Consider the following 23,618-nt stretch of genomic DNA (forward strand, 5'->3'; position numbering starts at 1 on the left):
AGCTTCTGTAGGAGTAATTTTACAATCAATAGTCACATTTTAAGTTAAAGAACATGTGTATAAGCCTTAACATAAAGACAAGGTAAGGCTGCACCAAGTTAAATTTATGCAGTCATTTCAAAAATTAATTTCCCTGTGGCTGAATCTGCTGACTGCTTTTTGTAGTTACCTATTGGAAGTCACTCTTTTGCCTCAATAAAATAGTTTCAAATTCAGAGATGTCTTGAAAAAATGGAAATAAGCTGCATGATGTTTTGAATGAATATTTATCCTAATAGCCGTATGATGTTTTGCTTCATTTCATGTGGGCAATGTTCATTCACAGAAGCACTAGTTGCTGCAATCTGTCTCCTCTGAAGCTGGTATTTCAAACTAACCAAGGCAGGGATAGGAGCATAAAGAAGACAAAAACGTTGCTATTATCCATCAGTTTACATTTATTGAGAAAAACCATACAAAAAAACCATTATACAGTTAACGTGTACCCATATTACATACAATGTCAATGCAAGCTCAAAACCACATTTTTGTAAAGCATTCAATTTACCTCAAGTCCAAGCTGCATCTCCCTAAGACACTGTTTCCATCACAGTTGCCTTTTAAAGCCAATCTTCTTTTTACACACGGGTAGTTTCTGCAGAGAACACTTTTCTCAGGACGAAAAGGCATTTCACATGCACGCAAGAGAAATATTTGTGCATACATAAGAGTCTTACAAGCTATTACTAGGGAAGAGGGAATCCTGTCAACTGTGTGCTTTCTGAAAAGCCCAGTCCTCCCTTCCTCCCCCCACTTCCAGAAAAAAAGCAAAATAAAAAGCTTTCAGCATGCAATGGAAAACCTAAAAATTACTTTGGAAGAGAACAGGGGAGAAAGTTTCTATCATCCAATAAACACCACTAATAAAAAGATGAAAATTTTCAAGATAGGCTGTGCAATTGAATAATGATCCTGTCTGCCCAGACAACTTAAATAGATGACTTACGATCACACTAGACTGAAGATGATCCACCCAACATTTTATTTCATGACCTATTGAAGTATAGGCTGCAAAAAGTGATACGAAAATGCTTTTCCTACTTTGAATATTATGCTTCCTTCTTAAACTTTTTGTACTGTTCACATTCTACTTAATTTGTGGGACTGTAAGGCGGGGAGGGGGAGCAGGAAACATTTAAAGACACCTTTTGGACAAGTTCATTGCATTTGTAAGGAAGCCCAGTTATCTTTTTTTCTATCGGGACAACTCCAATAATCTAATTTTCAGTTCTCCTAACTATGAGTTTGGAGACAGAATTGAAAAATAAAGACTATGCTTAGCACAAAAGAGCATGCCTGCAAGCCCAGCAGCGAGAAAGCTGGAAGTCAATACACCTCAAATGCTAACACACGAACATCTCATCTTCCACACACTAGCAACATCCCAACAAACTGGCTTTTTCTTCTTTATCTCCTCCCACTTGCTAAATTTACAATTGAAAGACTTAAGATATTTAAGCAACAACAGTTGAAGTAAAAAGTTATCATGTAAAAGGAAGTGAACAAATGACTCACCCCAACACTAAATTCACAGTATCAAAATCCAAATGGTACACACCTAACCTTTTCTCACATCAAAAATGAAGTTACATATTAAACTACATATGAAAATATTAAGTGGCTTGAGAAAAATTGAAGCACAACTATTAATTTAGTTCAAAAATTCAATATATCTAAGCTTGGCTATTTAGAAGAATAGAAATAGAATAGATTGTTCATATTATTAAATCACAGTTTTAAAAACTTAACAGATTATGGAACATTTATGGTCAAACAAATAATACTTTAAAGAATGAAAAGTGATCAAAACAAAAATTATACCCTACACCATCATGTATGGGATACATTTCAAATCTGTTATGTTTTTGCCAATTTTACCTTCTACATGGAGCCCTTCTATGGTCCATGCTCATCGGCTCACCAATGGCATACACTCAAAGGATTCCTCTTTACTGGTAGTAACTATCTCAGGACCTGATTCTATGAGCTATGATTTGGTGCTTGCAGCATCTTCAGCACTGTGTGTGAAAATGAAGGCAGTATTTTTGAATATTTTTCTTTGATGTACAGATAAGCAGGACTTTTGAAAGAGGAGCAGCACATTTTAGAAACAGAATAATCAACAAAAAACCCAAAATAGATGCTGCTTTACTTTAAGCTAAAAACAAAAAACAAACAAAAAACCCAACAACAAAAACCAGAAACAAAAACCTGTACCAGACCATCTATAAGACATACAAACATTTTAAACTATCAAAATATACAGCAATTCAGTTAAAGTATCAAGAAACAGGATACACTGACTGCTATAGAGATAAAATATTATTTGCTGTACTGTTAACATTTAAATGGTGCACATGCTTTCAATTAAAACATACTGATCTCTGAAACTCCAGAATCTGTTTTCCTACCATGTCAAGTATGAATAAGCAAACTAAGTTACCTAAAAATTCCACTAATGCGCTATAACTGTAAGACAAGTTATCAAGTTCAGTGATAACAACAAAGTCATATTCTTTATATTCAGGTCTTACGGGTTTGAGTGGGTATAGTGCCCTATTATAAAAAACATTTGTGAAGGCTGTTGACATTTCTAACCGAAGTAATTACTGCATGTTTTTAAAGGTTTTGATTCTTTAATTGCAACAATTAGCTATTTGAGGAAAAATAACAAAAATTACTTATTCTGCTCAAGTTTAATGACTGCAATCTACTCATCTTCTCTAAAAAAAATAATAAAAAATACATATTTACCTAGAAATAGAAACAGTTGTTTAAGAACTTAAAAGACTTTCCACTGCAATGGAACCGTGAATAACAATGCATTTGGGGAAGCAGCAGATTGCTTTTTCAATACACAACCACAAAGATCTCACAGGGACAACATTAATGTACTGAAATATATTAATTTATATACTTCCTTAGGTTGTGCTTACCTGTTGCTTTTTTGCAGCAGAACCTAAGGTGGAAGGTCTGGGAAGGCACTGTGAAGTATAAATAATTGCACTGTTTGCAATTAATAAAGATTTTATACCTTAAATGAATCAAAATCAACAGCCTCCATTTTGTGAATGATAAAGAATCCAGTGAATTTAATTTTGCTCAGCTTAGTACATAATAAATGCACCATTCTATAAGGTTATCTACAAAACACCATGCAAAATATCTGAACTATTAAACTTCATACCCTACACTAAAGATAGCAAATACTGTCCTAGCCTTTTTCAAGCTACCAAAATAACTCCTAATTTTAAAAGGGATAAAAATAATTCCTTCTATTTCTACAGCACAATACATACATTGCTAATTACCTGAATAAACTACTGCAATTTTCAAGCCTTAACTTTTACTTCTCTGTGCAGCCACCCTAAAAAAATTTAAATTCTCAAAGCAACAATATGGTGTTCCAAAAGATAAAGCAAGTAACAGTTATAGAATTACTTAAAACATACCTACATCGCTATATATCTGCAAACTATCTGAAGACAAAGACAACGTCTGTCTAACAAGTAGTTCCAAAGACTTCAATGTTATGATATGCATACTTTAAAACACTGAATGATACAGCTGTCTCAGGAGCACTAGTGAAAAAGACTATTACTCAGATAAACAGAAACATGATTTTCTTTAGCTATTGCTAAACGTTTCAGGAATACTTACCCACAAAGCTCATATTATGTGTACGTATATGTATACGCAAACCCATGTTTATGAATTAAGAAGCGATTATGATTTCCTAAGATATCAGCACTGTATTCCAACATAATAGTCACACAAGTATGGCATTTTCATTATGTGGAACATTGACAAAAAGATACTGTTGCAGTTCATCAATTTGTCATTCTGATGTACTTACAGTGCAATGCTCCTTGAAGGAACAATCAAGGATGATACACAGCACAGTCCTCCTCACCCCTATAGAGCTAGTTCTATACTGGCTGGATCAAACCTGCACTTCAACAGACAATGGCAAGACAGACTGTATTGCATGTAGTCTAATATATGCAAAGAGCCAATAAATATGCAAAGAGCAAACAAAGGATTTCAAGAGAATCAGATTTTTAGTATGAGCATTAGAGCAATAAGAAGTTTCAAGTATATATAAAAAAAAATAATCAGTTGATTCAAGTATTTGAGTATTTACAAAAACAGAAGTTATCTGCTCTGCAGGAGGTTCTCAACCACTCCCCACCACTCAAACAAAACAGCGTTTTAAGGACAGATGCAATTTTTTTTAACTACTATGCATACCACATTGACTTTTCTACACTGAATTTTGCAGTGCACTACTTTAAACTGAAGGCTTACGCACATTACACTTAAAATAAATTTTATAACTAGTCTGAAAAATCCATAAAATAGTTATGCAGGAACAGTTTTGAAGTACTCAATTAAGAACAAAAGTTATCTGTTATAGCAGCTGCACAGGTCTGAAACAGTGGTCATGTATAAAAGGAAATTTCACTGTTAATGCAATGGAAGTATGCCAAAAGATCACCTTCTTAAACACATGCAGTTTTAATCAAATAGAAAGAAAATTAAAGTATCAAGATTACTGGTGCTAGGCAGCAAAATACAATGAATGAAAGAGATCCTCCAGCTACAACTATTCTGCAAGAGGGGAAAAACATGCTAACGACAAGTTTTTAAACTCAACAAGGTTTCATGGGGGGGGGGAAAAGATCTTGTTTGTGTACAGGTACCTTGATTCAGCGTTGCAAATCAATCCTATAATTCCTTATATACCCACATATCCAACTTACCGACACAGGAGGTTTCATATTATTTATTGTAAAGCACAAAACAGGCATTTTAAAAGTGATAAAGTATACATTGAAAAAGTACATTTATATCACAAAGCATTGACCACATAATTGCAAATACATTTGCTGGAATGTGTACATCTACACTAATACTAAAAACAAACCATTTTCATTTCTACACAGAAATATTACCTCCTATCAGTAGTGATAGATATTTTGTACATTTTCAAAAACACTATTTTTTTTTTAACCAAACAAAATTAAGATCTTCATCAAGGCGTCTGCATCCATACATTTAACAAAGGTTTTTTCCCCCACACAATGAAGCAAATACTGTATTGTCCACTTCTTATTATTGGCCCTGTGCAGAAGAGATACATAAGAGATACACAAAAAGTTAAAGAAAATCCTTTAAATCGAGCTAACTCAGGAGTGAAGCCTTTAAGAAAGAAAAATTGGTTAATGTAAATGGTGGTGGCTTCTTGCATGGTTTTCAAAACCCTGGGAGGAGAAAGTTTTTCTTTTTTTTTTTTCTTTTTTTTTTTTTAAAAACATAATCACCAAACATATGGATAGATAAAGAACTCAAGTTATCAGGTAAACAAAGTCATCTATTAATTATTCTGATCGTTATTTCGCTAGAAAAAAAGATGCATACTCCAAAGGTAACAAAGCAGGAGACATGCAAAAAAATACCTATAACCACTGAAACGGAAGCCAGCCAAAACACACTTAAACTTCATACCTGTGGTGCTGGAGGATGTTGTGGCATTCCCTGTGGACTTGTCTGGGCATAATATGCTGCCTGTTGCCGGTAGTACTCAGCCCATGCTGCACTGTAATCCGGCTGACCACCTGGCGGAGCCCCAGCAGGGGCAGGAACCGCTTGACCTACAAGTAATTGGAATTATATAGCTTTGTTGCTGCAATAGCAGTGAGAAGATTTCAAAACCTCACTGCCTAACAACGTCATCTAGCTTCTAGCAATATTCCTTCAAGGCTTCTGAATAATCTTGTGGCTGCTTTTTTTTTTTTACCTCACCACTCATCCTATTACTTTAATGTAATGAATCCCACGTAAAACAAAATTGAGGAACCATAAAGACAGTTTTTTTCCACCTCTTGAATCACCTTCCAGAGCAAAAAAAAAAAAAAAGTCTTTAAAGCCTGCTGATCTAATCTGACCAGAACTGGTAGCATTTAAACTAAAATACAGGTCAACAGGCAAGATTACTTTCTGTACTCCACCTAGACTGATACCTTACCATACAGACTGCATTAATTAAGTCACCAGATGGCAATTCATTCACTCCCCCAGTTTTGGCCTCTTAATGCAACTGCTGGGTTATTGAAAACTACAGGTTTCAAAAAGAGCATTAACTTTTGTAAACAGTGACTCCACCACAGAATATAATCTTGAAACTTCTCCTTCCAACCTGAAGTTCTGATCCTCTAGAAATAACAGCATGTACACACATATGTGTATACACACACACAGTCGCAGATGTACAGCTGAGTACTAACGGTCCTTCCAACAAATAAACTTGCAGCTTAAGAACTGTATAAAGGCAATAGACTAATACACAAGGACTCTTTAGTCTATCAAAAACCCTGTAAATTACAGCCAACTTTTTAGGAGCTTAGTCATGCCACCCTTCCAAGGAAGGTTTGTTACAGACATCTTTACTTCCTTTTTCCCTTCTCTTATTTCAGAAATATCAAACACATTCCGCTTATTACCACTATCTTCTTCACAATTTTTTATCTGAAAGGTGCTCTTGCAGTTACCACTGCAGAACATGCCTGACTACAAGTAGAACACCACTCACTATCTTCTACCCAATCATCTCCCCTCACACCTGCACGCATTCCGACAGAAGGGTTTTATATGGAATGCTTAAAATTAAGTTTCTTGAACTTCCAAAACAGAACTACTACTGCTGTGATATGACATTTTTGTGATCTACATTCTTATAGTTTTATTTTTTTCAAATCCAAGTTTTACAGTCTGAATTAGGATACTACCAAAAAACTACCACCTCCCGTTTTTTTCTAGGACACTAGGAAAAAAAGACCCAATCCAAAGAAACAACAGAAGAAACAAACCAAACTAAGCACTGTATCCAACCACACTACATCAAATAATTGGATTTGATAGATTTGCACAATGCAAGCCTGCACCCTGTACAATTCCATGTGCATCTAATCTCTGTTCTGCTCTCAAGAAAAAGAGGCCTCTTCCACACAACAAGGGCTGAAAGTTTTCAATCCTACCTGAAACCACCTCACCTTTTATTTTGATACAAGACCACTGAGCAACATCCTGGGGAAAAGGAGTATCAAAGATTCTAACAAACTGTTTTGTATGTATCAGAAGGTTAATTTTGTATGGTTGGTTTTAAATACTTTCACACAGAAAACTGACATGACAAATACCAGTTATCCACACTCCTCTTACATATAAATGTATTCTCCCAATCCTCAAACACATTTAAGTGCGAGCAGAGAATCTGAACATTTGGCAAACCACTATCCTGAACATCTTCAAAACACAAATCTTCTGTTTTCCAACCCTCTAGACAACTTCCATAGTTTTCCCCTTACATCATAGATATATTAACTCACCATTACTGTTTGGGTTATACAGTAAACAGTTACACTGTACACTGTTGAACAGTAAAGCAATTGTTTTTCTAGAAAAATTTAAGTAAATTTCTTCAAATCTTAAGAGCCGAAATAACATTTTGCAACTGATACTTATAATTTACCACAACTTAGAAGTTATACTTCTGATCAATTATTTTAACCAAAATTATTTTTAACATGGTTATGAATTATCCCAGGGTATATTCTCACAAGTTCACTATTAATCTATGAGACAGTAATTCTACTTGTAAATTATTTAGCACAGCTGAATGTCAGAGCTAAGGCATTTTTTGTGAATTATGACCCAAGGATCTTCTGACATTCAGCCAGCTATCCCAAGGCACTGCTGAAATTCAAATAATAAATCAGATATAGGAAGTTTGACATCTACTCCAAGAGGTCAAACTGGACTTTTGTCCTGAAACAGATTAGTAAAAATTCAAAGTATTTTAGCTGCATCATCCTTCTTCTAAGTAATGCAAGTAATTCTGAACCTACAGTTCAGATTTAGTCACAACTTCCTTTCAGTGTACAGAACTGCACTGAAACCGTACACGCTCATCATTAATATCCAGATGCAACTGGAACACTAACAAGGTTTCTAAGCTACATACAGAGAAAATAAAACACCGAATACCTCCCCATTAAGAAAGGCTAAGAAAGAACATGCCAGATGATTCTACAGTTCTTCCACTACTCAAATCTTCAAAGGTGATTCTAATAAAACTGTTCTTTGTCGTCTTTCCCACTGCAGTGCTGAGGAATCATTAAAGAACAGTTCCACTATTGTATTGTGGAAACTCCTAACTATGAATCAAGCCCACAATATACTAGAATATCTTTAAATGATAAATTTACAAACTCCTATAGTGACATACAGATCATTTACTGATCTGACTTACAAACATATGACTTCACGTTTAGAGGGAACTGTTACCCGTGGGAGGTTTTTAGGGTCCAGTTACGCAAATCTTTATTTTGGCTCTTGTAGGCAAGAATGGAAGTACTCTGCCTCCGATGCAAGGTAACAGCATCTGTATGTATTCAAAAGCTGATCTACTGTCTCGTTACCTGGTAACACTCAAGGGAAATTTAAAGCAAATTTTCTGAATTCATGATGTAGGATACCAAGCAAGTATATGGTCTGAGTCAACTGCAAGATCCACATGCCGTAACTTACCAGTACACATGAGTAATTTTACTAGCTTTTCAGTCTTATCTTTAATTGTATTTGCTACTCAAAGCAATAGTCCCTGGCTAAAACCAGAGTCTGAAAAAGGAGATGGACTTTGCCAATTTATTTGAGAGTTGGGAAACAGGATGTTTTCAAGTCACTGTTCTATACAGGTCAGTGTTCTCTGTGATTAGCCGAATCATACTGCACCAGTAGGAAGTCACTTTGGAAAGCAGTATTGTGGTTTTAAGGGGAATATTCAGGAATGCTTTAGGAGTTTTCAGATCACCTATACTCAAAGTATGAGAAAATCCAGAGGATCAAGCGCAGTATCACATGCAACTTGCTCAGCTCAGTACTGTTGCCCTCATAATTATCAAAGTAGTTTTCTTCAGCCACAAAAATAAAGTTGGTTGGGCTCAACAAGTCCCAGGTTTCAGTTCAGTTCTCCAAAACAGCTGTTTGTGTAATTATCTGTGCTGTGAAAAATCTGAAAGAAGAGCCGAAGAGTGAGTGACTTGTAATTCCCACCTTCCCCCTTTTGCACAAGTTAACGGGGACAGAAGCATTACAGTACTGCAGGAAGCACCAACAGTAACAGCTGTATTTGAGAGCCTGGAAACCACACGGGCCTGCTCATCGACAGCCCTCCTGTTGATTACATCATCTACTACTACTTAACACTGTTGTTAAGGAGTTGGGCTAAACCACCTCCATTTACCAGTAAAGCAACTCTAGGCGAATTCTCTGCCCTTCAACCTCACTTGGTCAGTTCTTCCTCTTTTCTAAGTGGACCTTAAGAGAAATTTTATCTTCCATATCAAGATTTTCCACATGCTGAAGTAGTAAAAAGTTGTCATGATTTAAATAGCCAAGTTACACAGGTCCAGACACAAGGAGTTCTTCCGGCAAAGAACTCAATTTAAACTAGAAAAACATATGAAGATCAGAACTGCCCTTCTGTTTGTCCTCTTGTTTGATTGTTGTCTTTGAATTTATTTTTACGTTTTAAGAGCAATTCTTTACATCTCCCAGTGTCTATCGTTTTTGGGTTCACAATCCTCTTTGGACTTGCTCCCAGAAACTCTATCCCAGCACCTTAAAAACTAGCTATTATTTAATTACAACAAATGTAAGACTGGTACAACCCAGGCTTTGCTTTCCAGAGACAGCAAATTAGAAAGACAGCAGAGCCCCTGCCAGCAAAGTATTCTTAAAAAGGCAGCGAAAAAATCCCCAGAACATGGCATTGAAGAATGTGAGCTGAACTAAGAGATACAGTAAATTGAAAAAAGTTAGTTAAACGAAACAGAAAGAGGAAAACTGGAAAGGCTCATCACATCTTAAAAATCCCGTTTGGTAGCCATGTTGCAATTTTCTTAGTCTGATATACAATTCTTGAAGTAATTATATCACCATATATTTTCTGTTCATTTCATCACTTATGCTGTGCCAAAATAAAAAAGAATAAAGGTAGTTATGGCTTAGCAAATGATTTGAGATGAACCTGATAGAAGGCTTATAAGAGGAATTAAACATGCTATTAATCTTCACTCCAAATGCTTTTTAATATTCCATGAGAAAATGGGATGCAGTTGGAAGAAGGCAAAAATCTCACCAAACCCTCCCACCCAAACAAACAGTCCAAACTAGATGCTGCTACACGTCTGGTCAAACAGAGATACCAGGGAAAGCACTGGCATTCATAAGCCCACTGGTCCTCAGTATACAGATCTGCATCAACTACAACATCCACGGGAGGACACCATGGGCAAAACACTGACCTGCAAGACTTTCCCATATGCTTTCAAGTAATTTATTGAATAAGGAAACAAGTCTTGAAAATTGCAAAATCATCAACTTCACAAGCAAATACATTTAAGGTTAATAAGTCATTTCAAGAAAATATTTTGAAAAGGCTAGCAACAACATATAAGAACTGTGTTTAAACTGCAGGTCAAGTGCTGCAAAGCAAATGCTATTTAAAAAAAGGGCATGATATAAATGAAAGCTAGCTATGATGCTTTAATAACTTGGAACACAAAGTAAGAAAAAACCCACCAAACCTCAAAACTATCTGTAATCTTAAGAGCATTAGGAAACAACTACTAAACAAGACAAGGAACAGCTTCATAAAATAGATCAAAGTTGAACTCCAACACTTATGAAATATACTATAAAAAACACACTTCAAAATATTCAGATTGAAGTAGTTAAAATATGCTGTTTCCCAATGATCAAATACAGACATCTCGTTATGTACAAAGTATTTCTGTAAAGCTGATTACCAGCATGAGTACAAGTAAATGCCTTAAACACAACAAATTTTTAAGTCTGTTCTCCTGCAGGGTTCAGTGCCTCTAGCAGTATATAGTTCAGAAGACACATGGATTGTGCATGTGTTTTTTGGGGGTAAAAAACCATCTCAAATAAGATAAGCAAGCCTCCTAAATCATTCAACTATGCAACAAGACAAAAAAAACATGCCCACGTACCCATTTTTTTGTAGTACTCCTCCCAGGCCTTGGTATAGTCAACCTGCCCTGCTGGTGCTGGATTTGGCTGATCTCCTGAATTAGACCAAAAATAGTCAAAGTAAAACTACTGGGTTTTGCTTCATACATCGAACAATTTACAAATTATCAGCTAAAGTTTTCAGTAACAATCCCAAAAAAGGTCACTTAAATCTGGCACTATAAACCCATGAGGTACAAGCTACTACAAATCTAAACAATTAGTAAAAGACACCACAAAGAAACACAGAATTGTTTCAAGCATTCAGCATGTTTTTAAGATTCAGGAACGCATACCACTCACAGTACAAAATGCTACCTAAAATTTAAGTGGTAAGCCTCATCCAGGCACAACAATTATACTAATACAGCTAAACACTATAATCTTAATTGTCCTAAAACCACTGGAAGTGATGCAACTGTTTAGGCAAATGACAAATCAACAGCTTGGCTTGTTCCATTTTTACTTATGACTGACTGCACTATGTAGATGTAATTACGTCAGCCCAAGTTGCAGCAAAATTCTCTTTGGAGCCTATTACAGGAGAAATACATTACCCTTATTACTGCTGAAATTGAGAAAAGCAACGTTGAAGGCTGTAATTCCAAGAAAACCTTACAACAAATATGCCCAATATATGAAGACAACAAAAAGTATTGGGGCACCTACACTCCCAGCAATGAGAAATGTATCCATTTTACTAAACAGCTACCTTGTCCATTCGTTTGGGTTGTAGCTGGTCCACCAGGAGGGGCTGCAGGCGGTGGCTGTGCTTGCTGCTGATAGTAGTGAGCATAGTAGGCTGCCCACGCTGCAGAATTGGGATCTGTTCCTGGCTTACCTATGAAAACAAAATATAAGCATTTATGAAAGTAGTATGAACAGAATGTTGGCCTCAATTCTCCCTGTCCTAAGCACTCATATTTTCCTCCAAGGAAAAATCCATCTCTACCAAATAACCATGTATATCCTGTACCTTTCTTTCTAGCACAAATTTTCCATCAGGTTTCAGACAAGCGTATTGTACAAAGTATACTTTCATAGGACTGATGGGATAAAATCATTCTAGAACCCTTACTACTACCATGTCATTTATTAATTTTTAAACGTTGATAAACAGATTTTCAAGTTTAAATAAACAGTCATGTTACTAAATGGTAGCAACAAGGAATCATTCTAGCACCAAACAATTTCCGTGGGTTTACTTTTGCTATAACCTCACGCTAACGACACTGGCAGAGGAGGCATGCCAAGTACGTATTTCTGAAAGAGAAGAACACAAATCTTACTACCTGTTTGCAATGCTTGTCAGTTAAAGTTCAAGGTAACAGTAAAATACAGAAACACATACTATTTGGAGAACCTGAATCCCCATATGTGGCTGTAAAGCATCACTGTTTACTTAAAGCTTTTTAGTATAACAAATAATAGCAACAGTTGCATCTTCTGCAGCTATCTCCATGCTTCCCTTATTTTTAACTACCTCTAGGTAGGCAAACAATGCTGCCTCCTAGAGCCTTATTTCTCTGTTTTTCACATACAGCCTTTAAGAATGGCTTATTCTTGCTGAATCAGAGATTGATTACATTACCACACTGGCAATCCACAATAATCCTGCAAATCTACTATTAGAGAATGTAGTGTTCTGTAACACAACTAGCATCCTTTAACATTATTTGCATCCTTAAAGAATAAAAATATCTGCAAATAAATGTGGCCAAATGAGGAAAGAACTTCACGTAAAGACACTGACGCAACTGATACTTCAGAGTAACTTATACATGGGAATAGAAGTATATTTCTCTCCAAACACAAAATAGGCAAGGCAGTAACTAATGGAAGAGAAAGAAGAAATCCCCTGAAAGAAGTGTTCAGGGAGAAGAAATCCACAGCACAACAAATTTCTTGCAGTATTTCATTTAGCATTAAAAAGTCAGATGTAACCACTTAAAATGCATACAGTAGTATAAGCATACAGAAAACAATGTGAACATGCCATTTCCTTTTCATATTACACTGTTTCCATCAACAACAGTGGTTTTAAACTAGTATGTACTATTTTCTAAGGTTACCTGCAAATACCAAACAAGCCATTGCTCGGTTCCCCCCCTCCTTCCCCATAGTAGCTACTTCTCCAAATAGAAGAACACAGAGCAGGATTCATTAAATTTCCAAAGAAATCTGACTGCTGTAACTAGCTCCACTTTCACATGGCAAGGGGCAAGCATGGTTCTGGAGAAAGGACCCCTGAAAAAAATACTGAAATAACCCATTTGTTACACTGAAATGAGCAACTAACACGGACAACTGTACAAAACTCATCCAAATAAATGCTAGTCAAAAGAAACACCAATTTCAATTGCACATATGAAAACTTCATTAGATTTTTAAAAAGCGTATTTCTAAAAAAATGATTATTAAAATCATCAAGATTACTTCAAGGTGAATACTTGCCATTTTTCTTACAGATCTTTATTTACATAAATTACTTCATAAAAAATGAAAAGGTGGTACAAAAAGGCTGTAACATTTTGGCAGTGGCTTTGGATTACGTAATGCTATTGGTATGCTGAGACTTCAGGTCACTGTGAAACATTCTACTTCAAAATAATGACAGTAGGCATTTTTAAATGCTAAACTGAATGCATGCAGGGCTACCTTTTATAAGAGTTCGGGAAATGAAACCAGAAATGATTCTTTGCAAAGAAAGGATATATAAAAGACACTAACATGAATAGAAGTCTCTGTACACTGTAACATCCTCCAAAGCCCTCTCGTTTTCCCGTGATGTAACTTGTCTCGGGACCAGTGGCTATCAGAAGATATTTATTCCATTTATAACAAAAATAAAAATGAGATCTTTTGGCTGAAATTCTGAAGAAGCTCTACCTCAAACAAGTGAGGTACAAGCGACTCAAGCATCTAGCCTTACCATGCCTCCTGTGACTGCAGTTCCGTTTCCCCATATGCTCTAGTCCAACCAAAGGATGTAACTTAAGGAAAAGCAGGATACTAAAACTTCGGGAAGTTGTAATTAAGTAAAAACCCCCGGTCTTGACAAAAGTAAACAGCAATAGAAGAAACAGATTCTACAAAGATGGGTTTCAGAAGAAAATACAAAACTATTATAAGCAGAAGCTCAAAATACACAATCCTACCTAGTTTTACTCTATCAACAGCAGTTCAACAGAGTTTTACCCCTCAAAAAGGGCTGAGCAAAATACAATTGTAACAGACTGAGAAGCAATCCTCATACAAGTCAACAAAAGCTAGAAATATGTAATATAGCATAAACTGTGCAAAGTCAGGATCAGTGAGATTGTAAGGAGCACTGTTTAAAATACGGAGTCATTGACTATTAGGGAACGAAAACACAGCCTAATTGAAGAACTTTAAAACATCCACTGTAAGAAAAATCAACTGATTCACACAGAATCAGTTAACCAAGAGCCTTGCAAGAAATATCATAAATTGGGATGCAATATCAATGTTTAGTGAAGAAGCATATTCCAACTGTAACAACTGAATTCAGCATCTCACAAGGAACACATGGGAAGTATAAAACAAACTGGCAATCAGTAAAGAAAAGGCTGAAGAATAGCTTTTACAGATCTACCTGTGTAACACAAATGAATTGTGAAACGTATATACTTGTAAGGACAAAACGGATGTACTCAAAGTATATCCACAGTGCACTACAACTGTGACGTTTCCTACCTGGATCTGGTGGATTTGGTGGCTGCCAGTGCGGATAAGCATTTCCCCATCCTTGTGGAGCATACGGAGCTGGAGGACCGCTATAAAAGATCAAGTCATACATAGACAGTGAAAGCCAGTCCCAGCGGCACCCTACAAGAGATGAAGCTATTTGAAGCAGTACTTACTGAGGTGCAGGGCCAGGAGGCCCTGGATTATAAGGAGCTGGGTTGTATGGTCCCATGGGAGCACCAGGACCTGGCGGCCCAGGAGGTCCATGTGGGCCAGGAACAACACCGTGGGGCCCATGGGGAACAGGTGGACCCAATGGATTTACTGGACCCTGTAAGAAGAGTAGCAATGCAGATGAAAATAAACCTTGATGTTCTCCATTTTTCGGCAGTTTAGAAGCATAAATCTTAACACTTTAAAACGGATTGATTGCTTTTAAATAAAGACATTTCCCTGGAGAAGAGTCTTTTTGAAGATTAATTAGGCTTACGGCTAGTTAAAGAAGAGAGTTAAAAGCAACCATGACAGTAAGAGCAACTGAAAAGCTGCATTTCAGTTCTTTCTTGAGGAAATAAAGAATTTTACAAATAAACATAGGGTTTTTTCCCCACAAGTTGCGTTTAAAAAAAAAAAACCAAACAACCCACAAACTAAACCAAGACTATCCATGTTTTAAAACAAACTGATACATCTAAATCTGGCTAATCTTGCTCATTAAATCTGTTTTTAAGATCAGGTACAAAAATCAGGTAGTATATTTGTTTACATGCGTACACATACGAACAAAAGTGCAGTGTGTTTAAACAGCATGAACCTGGATTAAAACTCTACCTAAACATACTGAGGCAGAAAAACTAAACACACAGTATAGTAGCTTTAAAAATATCAAAGATGTCTTTGAAGTTGTCAAATTTTTCATTATGCAGAGTGGGCATCTTTAAGAACACATCACTAAAAAAATACACTGTATTACACTGAAGAAAGCAACTGTTTCTTCCCATTACAAGTTTTTGGTTCTTTTGATGCATCAAGTTATGTTTATATTAAACCCAGATTACAATTAATTATAAATTTTATGATTGTTTATTACAGCATCTACTACATCACTATGATCCAATGATTAAGTAATTTGGAAGTGAAATGGAAGAAAAGTCTCCAAAGGAGACTCACTTCCTATTCTGTTTAATTACAACTGTAAACCAAAATATAGTTATGCACTCACTCCAATCTTTTCTTCTATAAGTTGTCGTGCATAATCTATTTGCTGGGGTGTTCCACGGATAGTAAACATCTTCATGTTTGGATCCGCATTAGGTGGAGGATTTCGTTGAAGTTCTATTCTAGCACCAGACTGCTGGCTTATGCTTTTAATAGTTTCACCACCTACAATGCAACATACAGCTTTTATGACATGCATTAAAGCAAAAATACTAAGATTCAAACCAGAAAGAGTCAACTGAATGGAAGCTGAAGACAGAGAAGTGAAGAGACACCTATTCTCAAGAGCCATACAAGAACATTCTAACAATTAAAAAACAAAAGCCTCTTCTGTGTAGTATAGAGCTTTGATTGCAATAAACTAGTAAAAATAAATTATTCTTAAGATGAAAGACCATAATATTTTTACTCGGAAAGAACAGCAGAGAACTACAACATTGTCTGTTTTTTTCCATTCGTGTAAAGATGTAAGGTTAGACAGAGTGACAACCAATACCCATGGTTATCAGTAAATACAACATTAAAGCCTAACCTCCTAATAAAGCAGTAGGCAAGCACAGGTGACAAAAAACCCCAGAAGTGACCAGGTGGTAAAGCCCACATTTTTTGCAGTGCACTTAACCTAGAGTTAAATTCCCTAAACTAGTTCCTCCTCTTACAGGATCCTGAGATGTTACCTGTATCATTAGTAGGCACAAAGTTTTCAGAACAAAGGTCATTTGGCATTTTATTAAAAAACAAAACAAAAAAAATCAATCAAGTTTCCAGGTCAAGAACTGAATTATATCAGCCTATTTGTTGTGTCTCGAAAACACATGACAAAAGATTAAGATAACCCAAGCATTTCACTTAGAAGCATACAGTAAATTATTTTTATAACAAAATTATTTGAGAACACACAGATAAAATTTTTTTCAGGATTCCACTGTAAAAGATCTTCACTGGAATGTGTGAAAATTAGTTTCAAGAGTTACAACCACAATAACACTAGGCTAATCAAGCAGTATTAAATGCAGACTAATTATAAGATACATCATCTAAGAATCTACCAAACACTACCAATGTAACTCAGTACGTATTACTTTAAATAAAATGGGTTAGATAAATTGATTGGTTCTTGACTTTTAACTACTGGGGTACGTGTTGTGGTGAGGAATATCTGAAAAAAAGTATTAGGAGTGTTATGATTTAGCAGTATCATGCGCTACTGTACATGAAACTATTTGCAAAGGCTTGTCTTGAAATACCTCTCTAGTATGGCTATTTGTACAAAGAGAAAAGCTGAGAGATTTTTTAACTACATACAGATACACATATATATAAGATATATTGCCTTTGCCAATGATTAATCCAGTTTTGCCAGTGGGAACAATAAAATTGAATTCCTGTAATCCACCAGGAGGCCCCATGTTCCAGTTCCCTTGGCCTCTACCCCTTCCTCGACCACCAGGTCCTGGTCCACCAGGGTTACCAGCCTAAAAAGAAAAAGCACCAAATTAGCCTGTTCTATAAAAATTACTGCAAACAAATTATTAATGCCAACTAGTTACATCACATCTTTTGTTAAGGAAAGACTGATCTACTACTCAGATAGTTTTGATAGTTAAAGCAGTATCTTTTCCAGAAGACCTAAATTACATCTTAAAAGATGTTCTGAACAACTCTGCATATGAAAGACAGAAGAAAAGGATATAGAAGAGAGCAGAAAAGTTTCACATGTACAGAGATGTAATTTCTGCCTGCCTTCTGTAAAGGAAGTGGCAGGTCTCATCTCAAACTAAGCATTTAAACCATCTTTTAAACACCAATTACACCCAAGAGTAACAGCATATCGGCTATTAATACAAGACAACAGAAGAAGCAGCTCTAAAACCAGCCAGATCAAGAACTACCATGACCCAATCAGTATTGTCATCCTGACACTTGCAAAACTCTAACTGTAAAAGCAAACATTCATATTCCAGACCAAACTTTTGAAGTTTAACCATTAAATTATTAAGTTAAACACTAATTTTTAAATTTTTAAGTCTTTTCCAAAGTCTCTCAGGAGATTTGAAATGGTAAGCAACGTATTACCCAACCTGAACACTTCGAAGGAGATCTGTAATAATTTCTGCAGCATGCTGACATCTGTCAGGAGGCCCTGTGATTTGGGCTATTCTATCTGGAGTTGTTCCATCATCTGCAATAAAAATTAACTATTCCAGTATATGTAATCCAGTAAATTTACACTCAATTCACAGAAACTTAAGGACATACTACCAACCTGGCTTAAATTGGATCCTAACACCAGCATCATTCTGTATCTTTTTTATCATCTCTCCATTTCTTCCAATTACAATACCTACAGCAAATCGTGGTATTGGAACCTTAAAGAGAAAAAAATAATGGCAAGATGTCAATGAGGCAAATATTCATACCAAATTCACACAATTAAAGGGTCACGTATTAAAAGGGTAAACTATGGCCAGCCCTATGCCACTTAAGGCTTTTTGAAGTGTGTGTTTTCAATTCAAGTGAATTTTTTAATATCAAGTCACAAGCATAGCAAATACTGGATGAAAGCATCAAGAAAGAAAGAGATCCTATGCACTACAAGTTCTCATAGTGGCAGCAATTCCAGTGGATATTATGCTTCTCACAATCAAAGAACAAAAGTTCTAATGGGCCTAAAATACAAATTCTAGCAGGTGAAACTTTCAGCCTCACCTCTGATGAACAATTATAAGTTCATGACTTGCATAATAGGTGGACTTAAATATTCTTCTGTAAAGGCCGATCTCCAATTTCTACAGTGACATTATATACTTAGCCATAAAACTTATTTCAACAATGATCAAGTCATAATTACATGCCACAACCACTTTTGGAATCTGTTTAAGATTTTTCAGTGGTATTACCCAGCTCAGCATTTTAATGTTAACATCTCAAAATACAGTGAACAAGTTTTTCAACCATGCTTACGTCTATCCCTTCATTTCCTCCTATTCTTGACCCATATTCGTTGCGCACCTCTCTAAAGCCACCTTGATCACGAATTAACTCCAGCACCATTTCCTTGGCTTGCTAAAAGAAGAATTAAAGTTCATTTAGGTACTGCAACATCAGAAGGGATTTTAAAATGCTCTGAATTCTGAAGGAGTCCTTACCTGAACTTTATAAGGGTCTCCAGTTATCCTAAGTGGCTTGTCTGCACCAGTGTTCTGCGGACCATCCTGAATCATGACCATTTTGACACCTGCCCGCTCCTGTTTAACAAAAGGGAGGTCAATACCCACTCAAACCCAGATTTGATATTATCGCATGTTTAAGAAAGGATGCATACATACCTGCAACTGTTTAATTGTCTCTCCACCTTTCCCAATAACTAATCCTGCTTTACTTGCTGGAATCATAATTTCTTGGACTGCATTTCCAGGTCCATCACCATGATGAAAGCCAGGTGCAGGTCTTCCCTTTTCAACTATTTGATCAAGTAATCTTTTTGCTGATCTGTGAAGGAATACATACATTTCTAAATACATACTTATTCCTACAAGTATCACTTACCCACACCTATTCTGCTTGGAAATTGTTCTTTTTTTTAAATTGTAAAGTTTCTACAGAAGAAATATAATTACTATCACTAAGAAATATGAGGCAAACTCAGTAAATCTGTAACAGTAACTTAAGAAGCTAATTCCAAGATGTGATAGACCTAAACCACCCCCCAATATGAGAATACAAAAGGTGGTTCTTTAACAAACACACGTAAGTTACCTCCTCAAACACAACCATCGTCCCTGAATACAGTTACACTGATCAAACCTTAATTCAGAACAAATGATGGAAACCTTGCCCTTTAAAATATTTTTTTAAATTCCATTTTAATTAGAAGATTTGAAATTGCTGATTTCTTATTTTTAATGCACTAAAAAAGGTAAACTGTAACAATCAGAAAGGTTTTTCTAGCTTTGCTTAGTTTCAGTAGTAATTCAGGTAACCTCTCATTTGACAGTAATTTTTCTTTAATCTACTAACAGCCAGTCTTAAGGTAGATCTATCTCATGTTTTTATAAAAAGGCAAAAAACCCCAGACTGTAAAATAAACCTAGCTTTAACACCAAGTACCATGATAGTTGTTGCTTGATTCAGTATGCAAAGTAAAGACACTTGTAACCATTACCAGAAGAGTGTATGGAAGCAAGTATATATTTACCACAAATATAAGTCAGTTGCCAGAATAAAATCAGGACTACAGTACTAAGATTAGTTAAAAACTCTTCCCTCTAATATGCAAGCAGAATAAACTATAATTAGAATTAAAATGCCCATAAAGGAATGACTTCATTAAGAGCAGCCTGCTTGGCTGCCACATAAGAGGAGAATGCCACACTACTTCACCAAAGGAAAACATGTAGCTGCAGGCCTTACCTGCAAACACAAAGCAGGAGCAGCTAACATAAATGAGGCAATACCAAATATACTACTACATTTAAATCTTTCCTAGCAAAGCAGGATAAGTCAGTCTTCAAGTGGTTACATAACTCCTGTGCCAGTGAAAATACAAACCCCAACCATTTTCATTGCTATCATCATCATCTTCCCTGAACACAGGAAGTCAAAAGTTAACTTTGCTGATAGGTAACACAGACACCACTTTCATAGCTTTTGATATATGTGAATTTATACCAAAGACATTTAAGAACTCTGATAGGCTGGGATTTCAGTAACTCCTACTCTTACACATTATTGGTTTTCCACATTTTCCCTGTGATGTTCCAATTTATAGTTAATACAGAGTCTCTTTTTAGCTCACATTTCTTTTTAGTATACATTCACACATTTCATTCTCAAGCTGAAATCAGTGCATGATTAGGTAAGTATTATCCTCAACAAGACCTGGACTAGAAAAAGTTGAAGTTCCAAATTTTTGTCTTAAAATTCCAAGCATGTTGAAGTATCTAAGTGCAGGTTCAGGGCCTTTGTTCTTATGTACCAGACTGCCTCTTCAAAAGAGGAAAAATATAGTATTTTAAACATGCTGTCTAGATATTCTATTTCGATCTAAAAAATGATGTGTATTGCACAGTACAACATTAATTCTTTTTACTTACTGAACAGACTCGGGTGTTCCAGTTAGCATACATGATCTTTCAGGCAGGCCTCCACTATCTACAGTCATAAAATAAAACCAATTTAGCAGTAGTGTTAAGTCAGAAAGAGATAAGAAATTAAACATAAAGTACAAAATACTGAAACTTCACTGAAGTAGAATGATCAGTGACTGTATTTTCCATTTCTTTAGACTGTGATAATCGTGATTAGCACAAAACATTAAAATATACCTTAAATGAAGGTTCAGGCAATTAGAAGCAATGATCAGCCTTCTGAACTTTCTACTACCCCCCACCCCCAACCTAAACAAAGAAAAAATGCCACAAATAGTTACCAGGTGCAATCTGTATTTTACAGCCAGACTCCTGCTGTATACGTGAGATCTGTTCTCCACCTCTGCCAATTACTTGGAGAAAGAAAACGCAGAAAGATTATTTGTATTAACAGCATTTGCTAACATCCCTCACTATACCACACCACCACATCCATACTACTTACTGAATCCAACCATCCCATCTGGAACTTTGTACTCCTCTGTCATCACAGACCTACAGAGAATGTTAAATCAAACGAAAGACAACTGTTGAGAGACCAAACTAGCATTAAATTGAAATATAGCCTCCCATTAAACTAAAGAAAGCCAGCACCCCCACTATTGCCCTGGCTTACTTGCCTCCCATTAACTTTAAAAGTCATTATGCAAGCACAGCACTAAGTAAACTAGCAATATACAAAAGTGACCACAAAAAGTTCCAGTATATTACGAATTGATGTAAGTTTTCCTCCATCTTCTCCACTAGTAAGAGACTTGTGGTATAAAAAAGGCCAGCGTAGCTTTTTAACTTTCACCTGTATGTCCAAAGTATGCTCAAAATACATAAGTTTCAGCATCTCACCTACCAAAACCACCTAAAGCATAAGAATAATAGCTGCATGTGGTTGTTCAGGGAAGAAACAAGCGGAGAAAACTACTAAGATGTAGCAAATGTAGCTGACTGAGCAATACACTGTGTTCAATCGGAATTTTTTCTTTTTAATCCATTAGCTTTCCTTTTTGTTTACAAGATAGTGTCAATCCTTTCCCCTTCAAATCTGCTTCCAACTTCCAGCTATGCTATCTATGCTCAAGTAGTAAAAACCAGCAACGCATTTTCCTTTTAGTAAGCTTGATGCACAACCTAGTCTGCAAAGAGGAAGAAAGAGACAGCAATGTAGATGCATTGTAAGTGTTTGGCTTGGGACTTGCTGAAGCTATATTTCTACAGATCACACATACAGAGTAACTGCTTTATGCATTGCCCTTTTACAGAAAAATTTGTTGAAACTGCTTTCTTTCAGTCAAAAGGAAAACTCCACATAAGATGTAGCGTAACTCTTACCTTTGTTGTTGATGCATCGGTGGTAGCTGATTTCCAAAAGCTATAAACAAATATTGTTAAAATTAAATTCAAACAAGTTGTATAATTTACAACTAAGCTTCTCCTTTGATAATAAAACTTAATTGTATCAACTTTTGTCCAAGTTGACTTTTAAAGAAGTGTTATCGAAAGGTTTAAAAACAGCTAAAATGATTCTCAGCTGTTGCTAACATCATTGCCAGTTTTACAAAGCAGACTTGCACTGCTTCAAGAAAAGGTGTAAACCCCCTGCCATTCTTTCCATCTTTCTGATTCAAGTATGACCTACCAGAACACTGTTTCAAATTCTTGTTCTAAAAATGTTACACTTGTTTAGGTTATTTTTTGCAACAAAATAAAAATTACTTACAGTCATTCTGAGGAGCAACTTTCTTAGCATCTGGTTGATCTGCAAAATTAAGATTTTTTAAATTTTTTTTGCCAAGAAATTCAAGACCTGTTTACACCTTTTAGTGTGAATTGTAACTTTCCAGTGTATTTTAGTCCCCCTTTCCTTTTTTTTCCTTTTCTTTCTTTTTTTTCTCCTCCAATTTCAGGGAGTTGATCATCTGAATAAAAGAAAGAATCTCACGAACACTCAGCACTTGGTTAGTATAGCTGAAAAGATGTTAGGTTTTTCCATATTATCTATTCAGTAGTTTAACAAAAGGCAGTTTTCAGAACACACTGTAGATTGCTCATAGATACCCAGTCACTGAAACTTAACTAAGACAAGGAACAAAGTTTAGCTCTGTTGGTTGCTCAAGCTAATGATGCTTCTATAGTAAAAAAGAAAAAAATCAAATCCATACAAAAATCAACAATGATTTAAAGAAAAAAAGTTTCTGACAATGACCACAAATCTAGATCAAACATCTGAAAACACTATCACATGGCAATGCAATCTCAATCTGAATGTCGATATGAAATTCCTATCCAAATATGAAGCATTTCATAGCATAAAACTTCAAAAAAAAAAGCAGACTTAACGCAACTACATCACTACCATCCAAATCCTTTATGTACAGTAAAGGAATAAAAGGCACAATAAACCTATATCTG

The 23,618-nt window shown here is 35.8% G+C and overlaps 1 protein-coding gene across 12 annotated transcripts in view; it reads right to left on the minus strand.

Annotated features, from left to right (window-relative positions):
- The window catches only part of FUBP1 (far upstream element binding protein 1), a 36,962-nt gene that overhangs the window by 10,724 nt on the left and 2,620 nt on the right, over nt 1-23,618 (minus strand). For 2 of the 12 annotated variants that reach the window (XR_010373459.1, XR_010373462.1), the window contains 19 exons: nt 22,927-22,965; nt 22,539-22,578; nt 21,658-21,707; nt 21,494-21,565; nt 21,159-21,216; nt 19,392-19,554; nt 19,212-19,310; nt 19,027-19,128; nt 18,329-18,431; nt 18,144-18,244; nt 17,396-17,537; nt 16,067-16,227; nt 15,021-15,175; nt 14,854-14,933; nt 11,849-11,977; nt 11,118-11,192; nt 5,548-5,693; nt 3,896-3,993; nt 418-3,023 (listed from right to left, as the gene is read on the minus strand). Coding sequence is in view for 7 of the 12 variants with exons in the window: in XM_064455365.1 (XP_064311435.1) it covers nt 2,052-2,057; nt 2,976-3,023; nt 5,548-5,693; nt 11,118-11,192; nt 11,849-11,977; nt 14,854-14,933; nt 15,021-15,175; nt 16,067-16,227; nt 17,396-17,537; nt 18,144-18,244; nt 18,329-18,431; nt 19,027-19,128; nt 19,212-19,310; nt 19,392-19,554; nt 21,159-21,216; nt 21,494-21,565; nt 21,658-21,707; nt 22,539-22,578; nt 22,927-22,965 (1,769 nt within the window). In the remaining 5 variants the exon portion in view is untranslated. Of the gene's footprint in view, nt 1-417; nt 3,024-3,895; nt 3,994-4,807; nt 5,164-5,547; nt 5,694-11,117; nt 11,193-11,848; nt 11,978-14,853; nt 14,934-15,020; nt 15,176-16,066; nt 16,228-17,395; nt 17,538-18,143; nt 18,245-18,328; nt 18,432-19,026; nt 19,129-19,211; nt 19,311-19,391; nt 19,555-21,158; nt 21,217-21,493; nt 21,566-21,657; nt 21,708-22,538; nt 22,579-22,926; nt 22,966-23,618 lie in introns of those variants that run through there. The other 10 variants (XM_064455367.1, XM_064455370.1, XM_064455369.1 and 7 more) reach the window with 8 other exon arrangements.

This window comes from Phalacrocorax carbo, chromosome 6 (assembly GCF_963921805.1).
Source record: "Phalacrocorax carbo chromosome 6, bPhaCar2.1, whole genome shotgun sequence".
Classification (NCBI taxonomy): domain Eukaryota; kingdom Metazoa; phylum Chordata; class Aves; order Suliformes; family Phalacrocoracidae; genus Phalacrocorax; species Phalacrocorax carbo.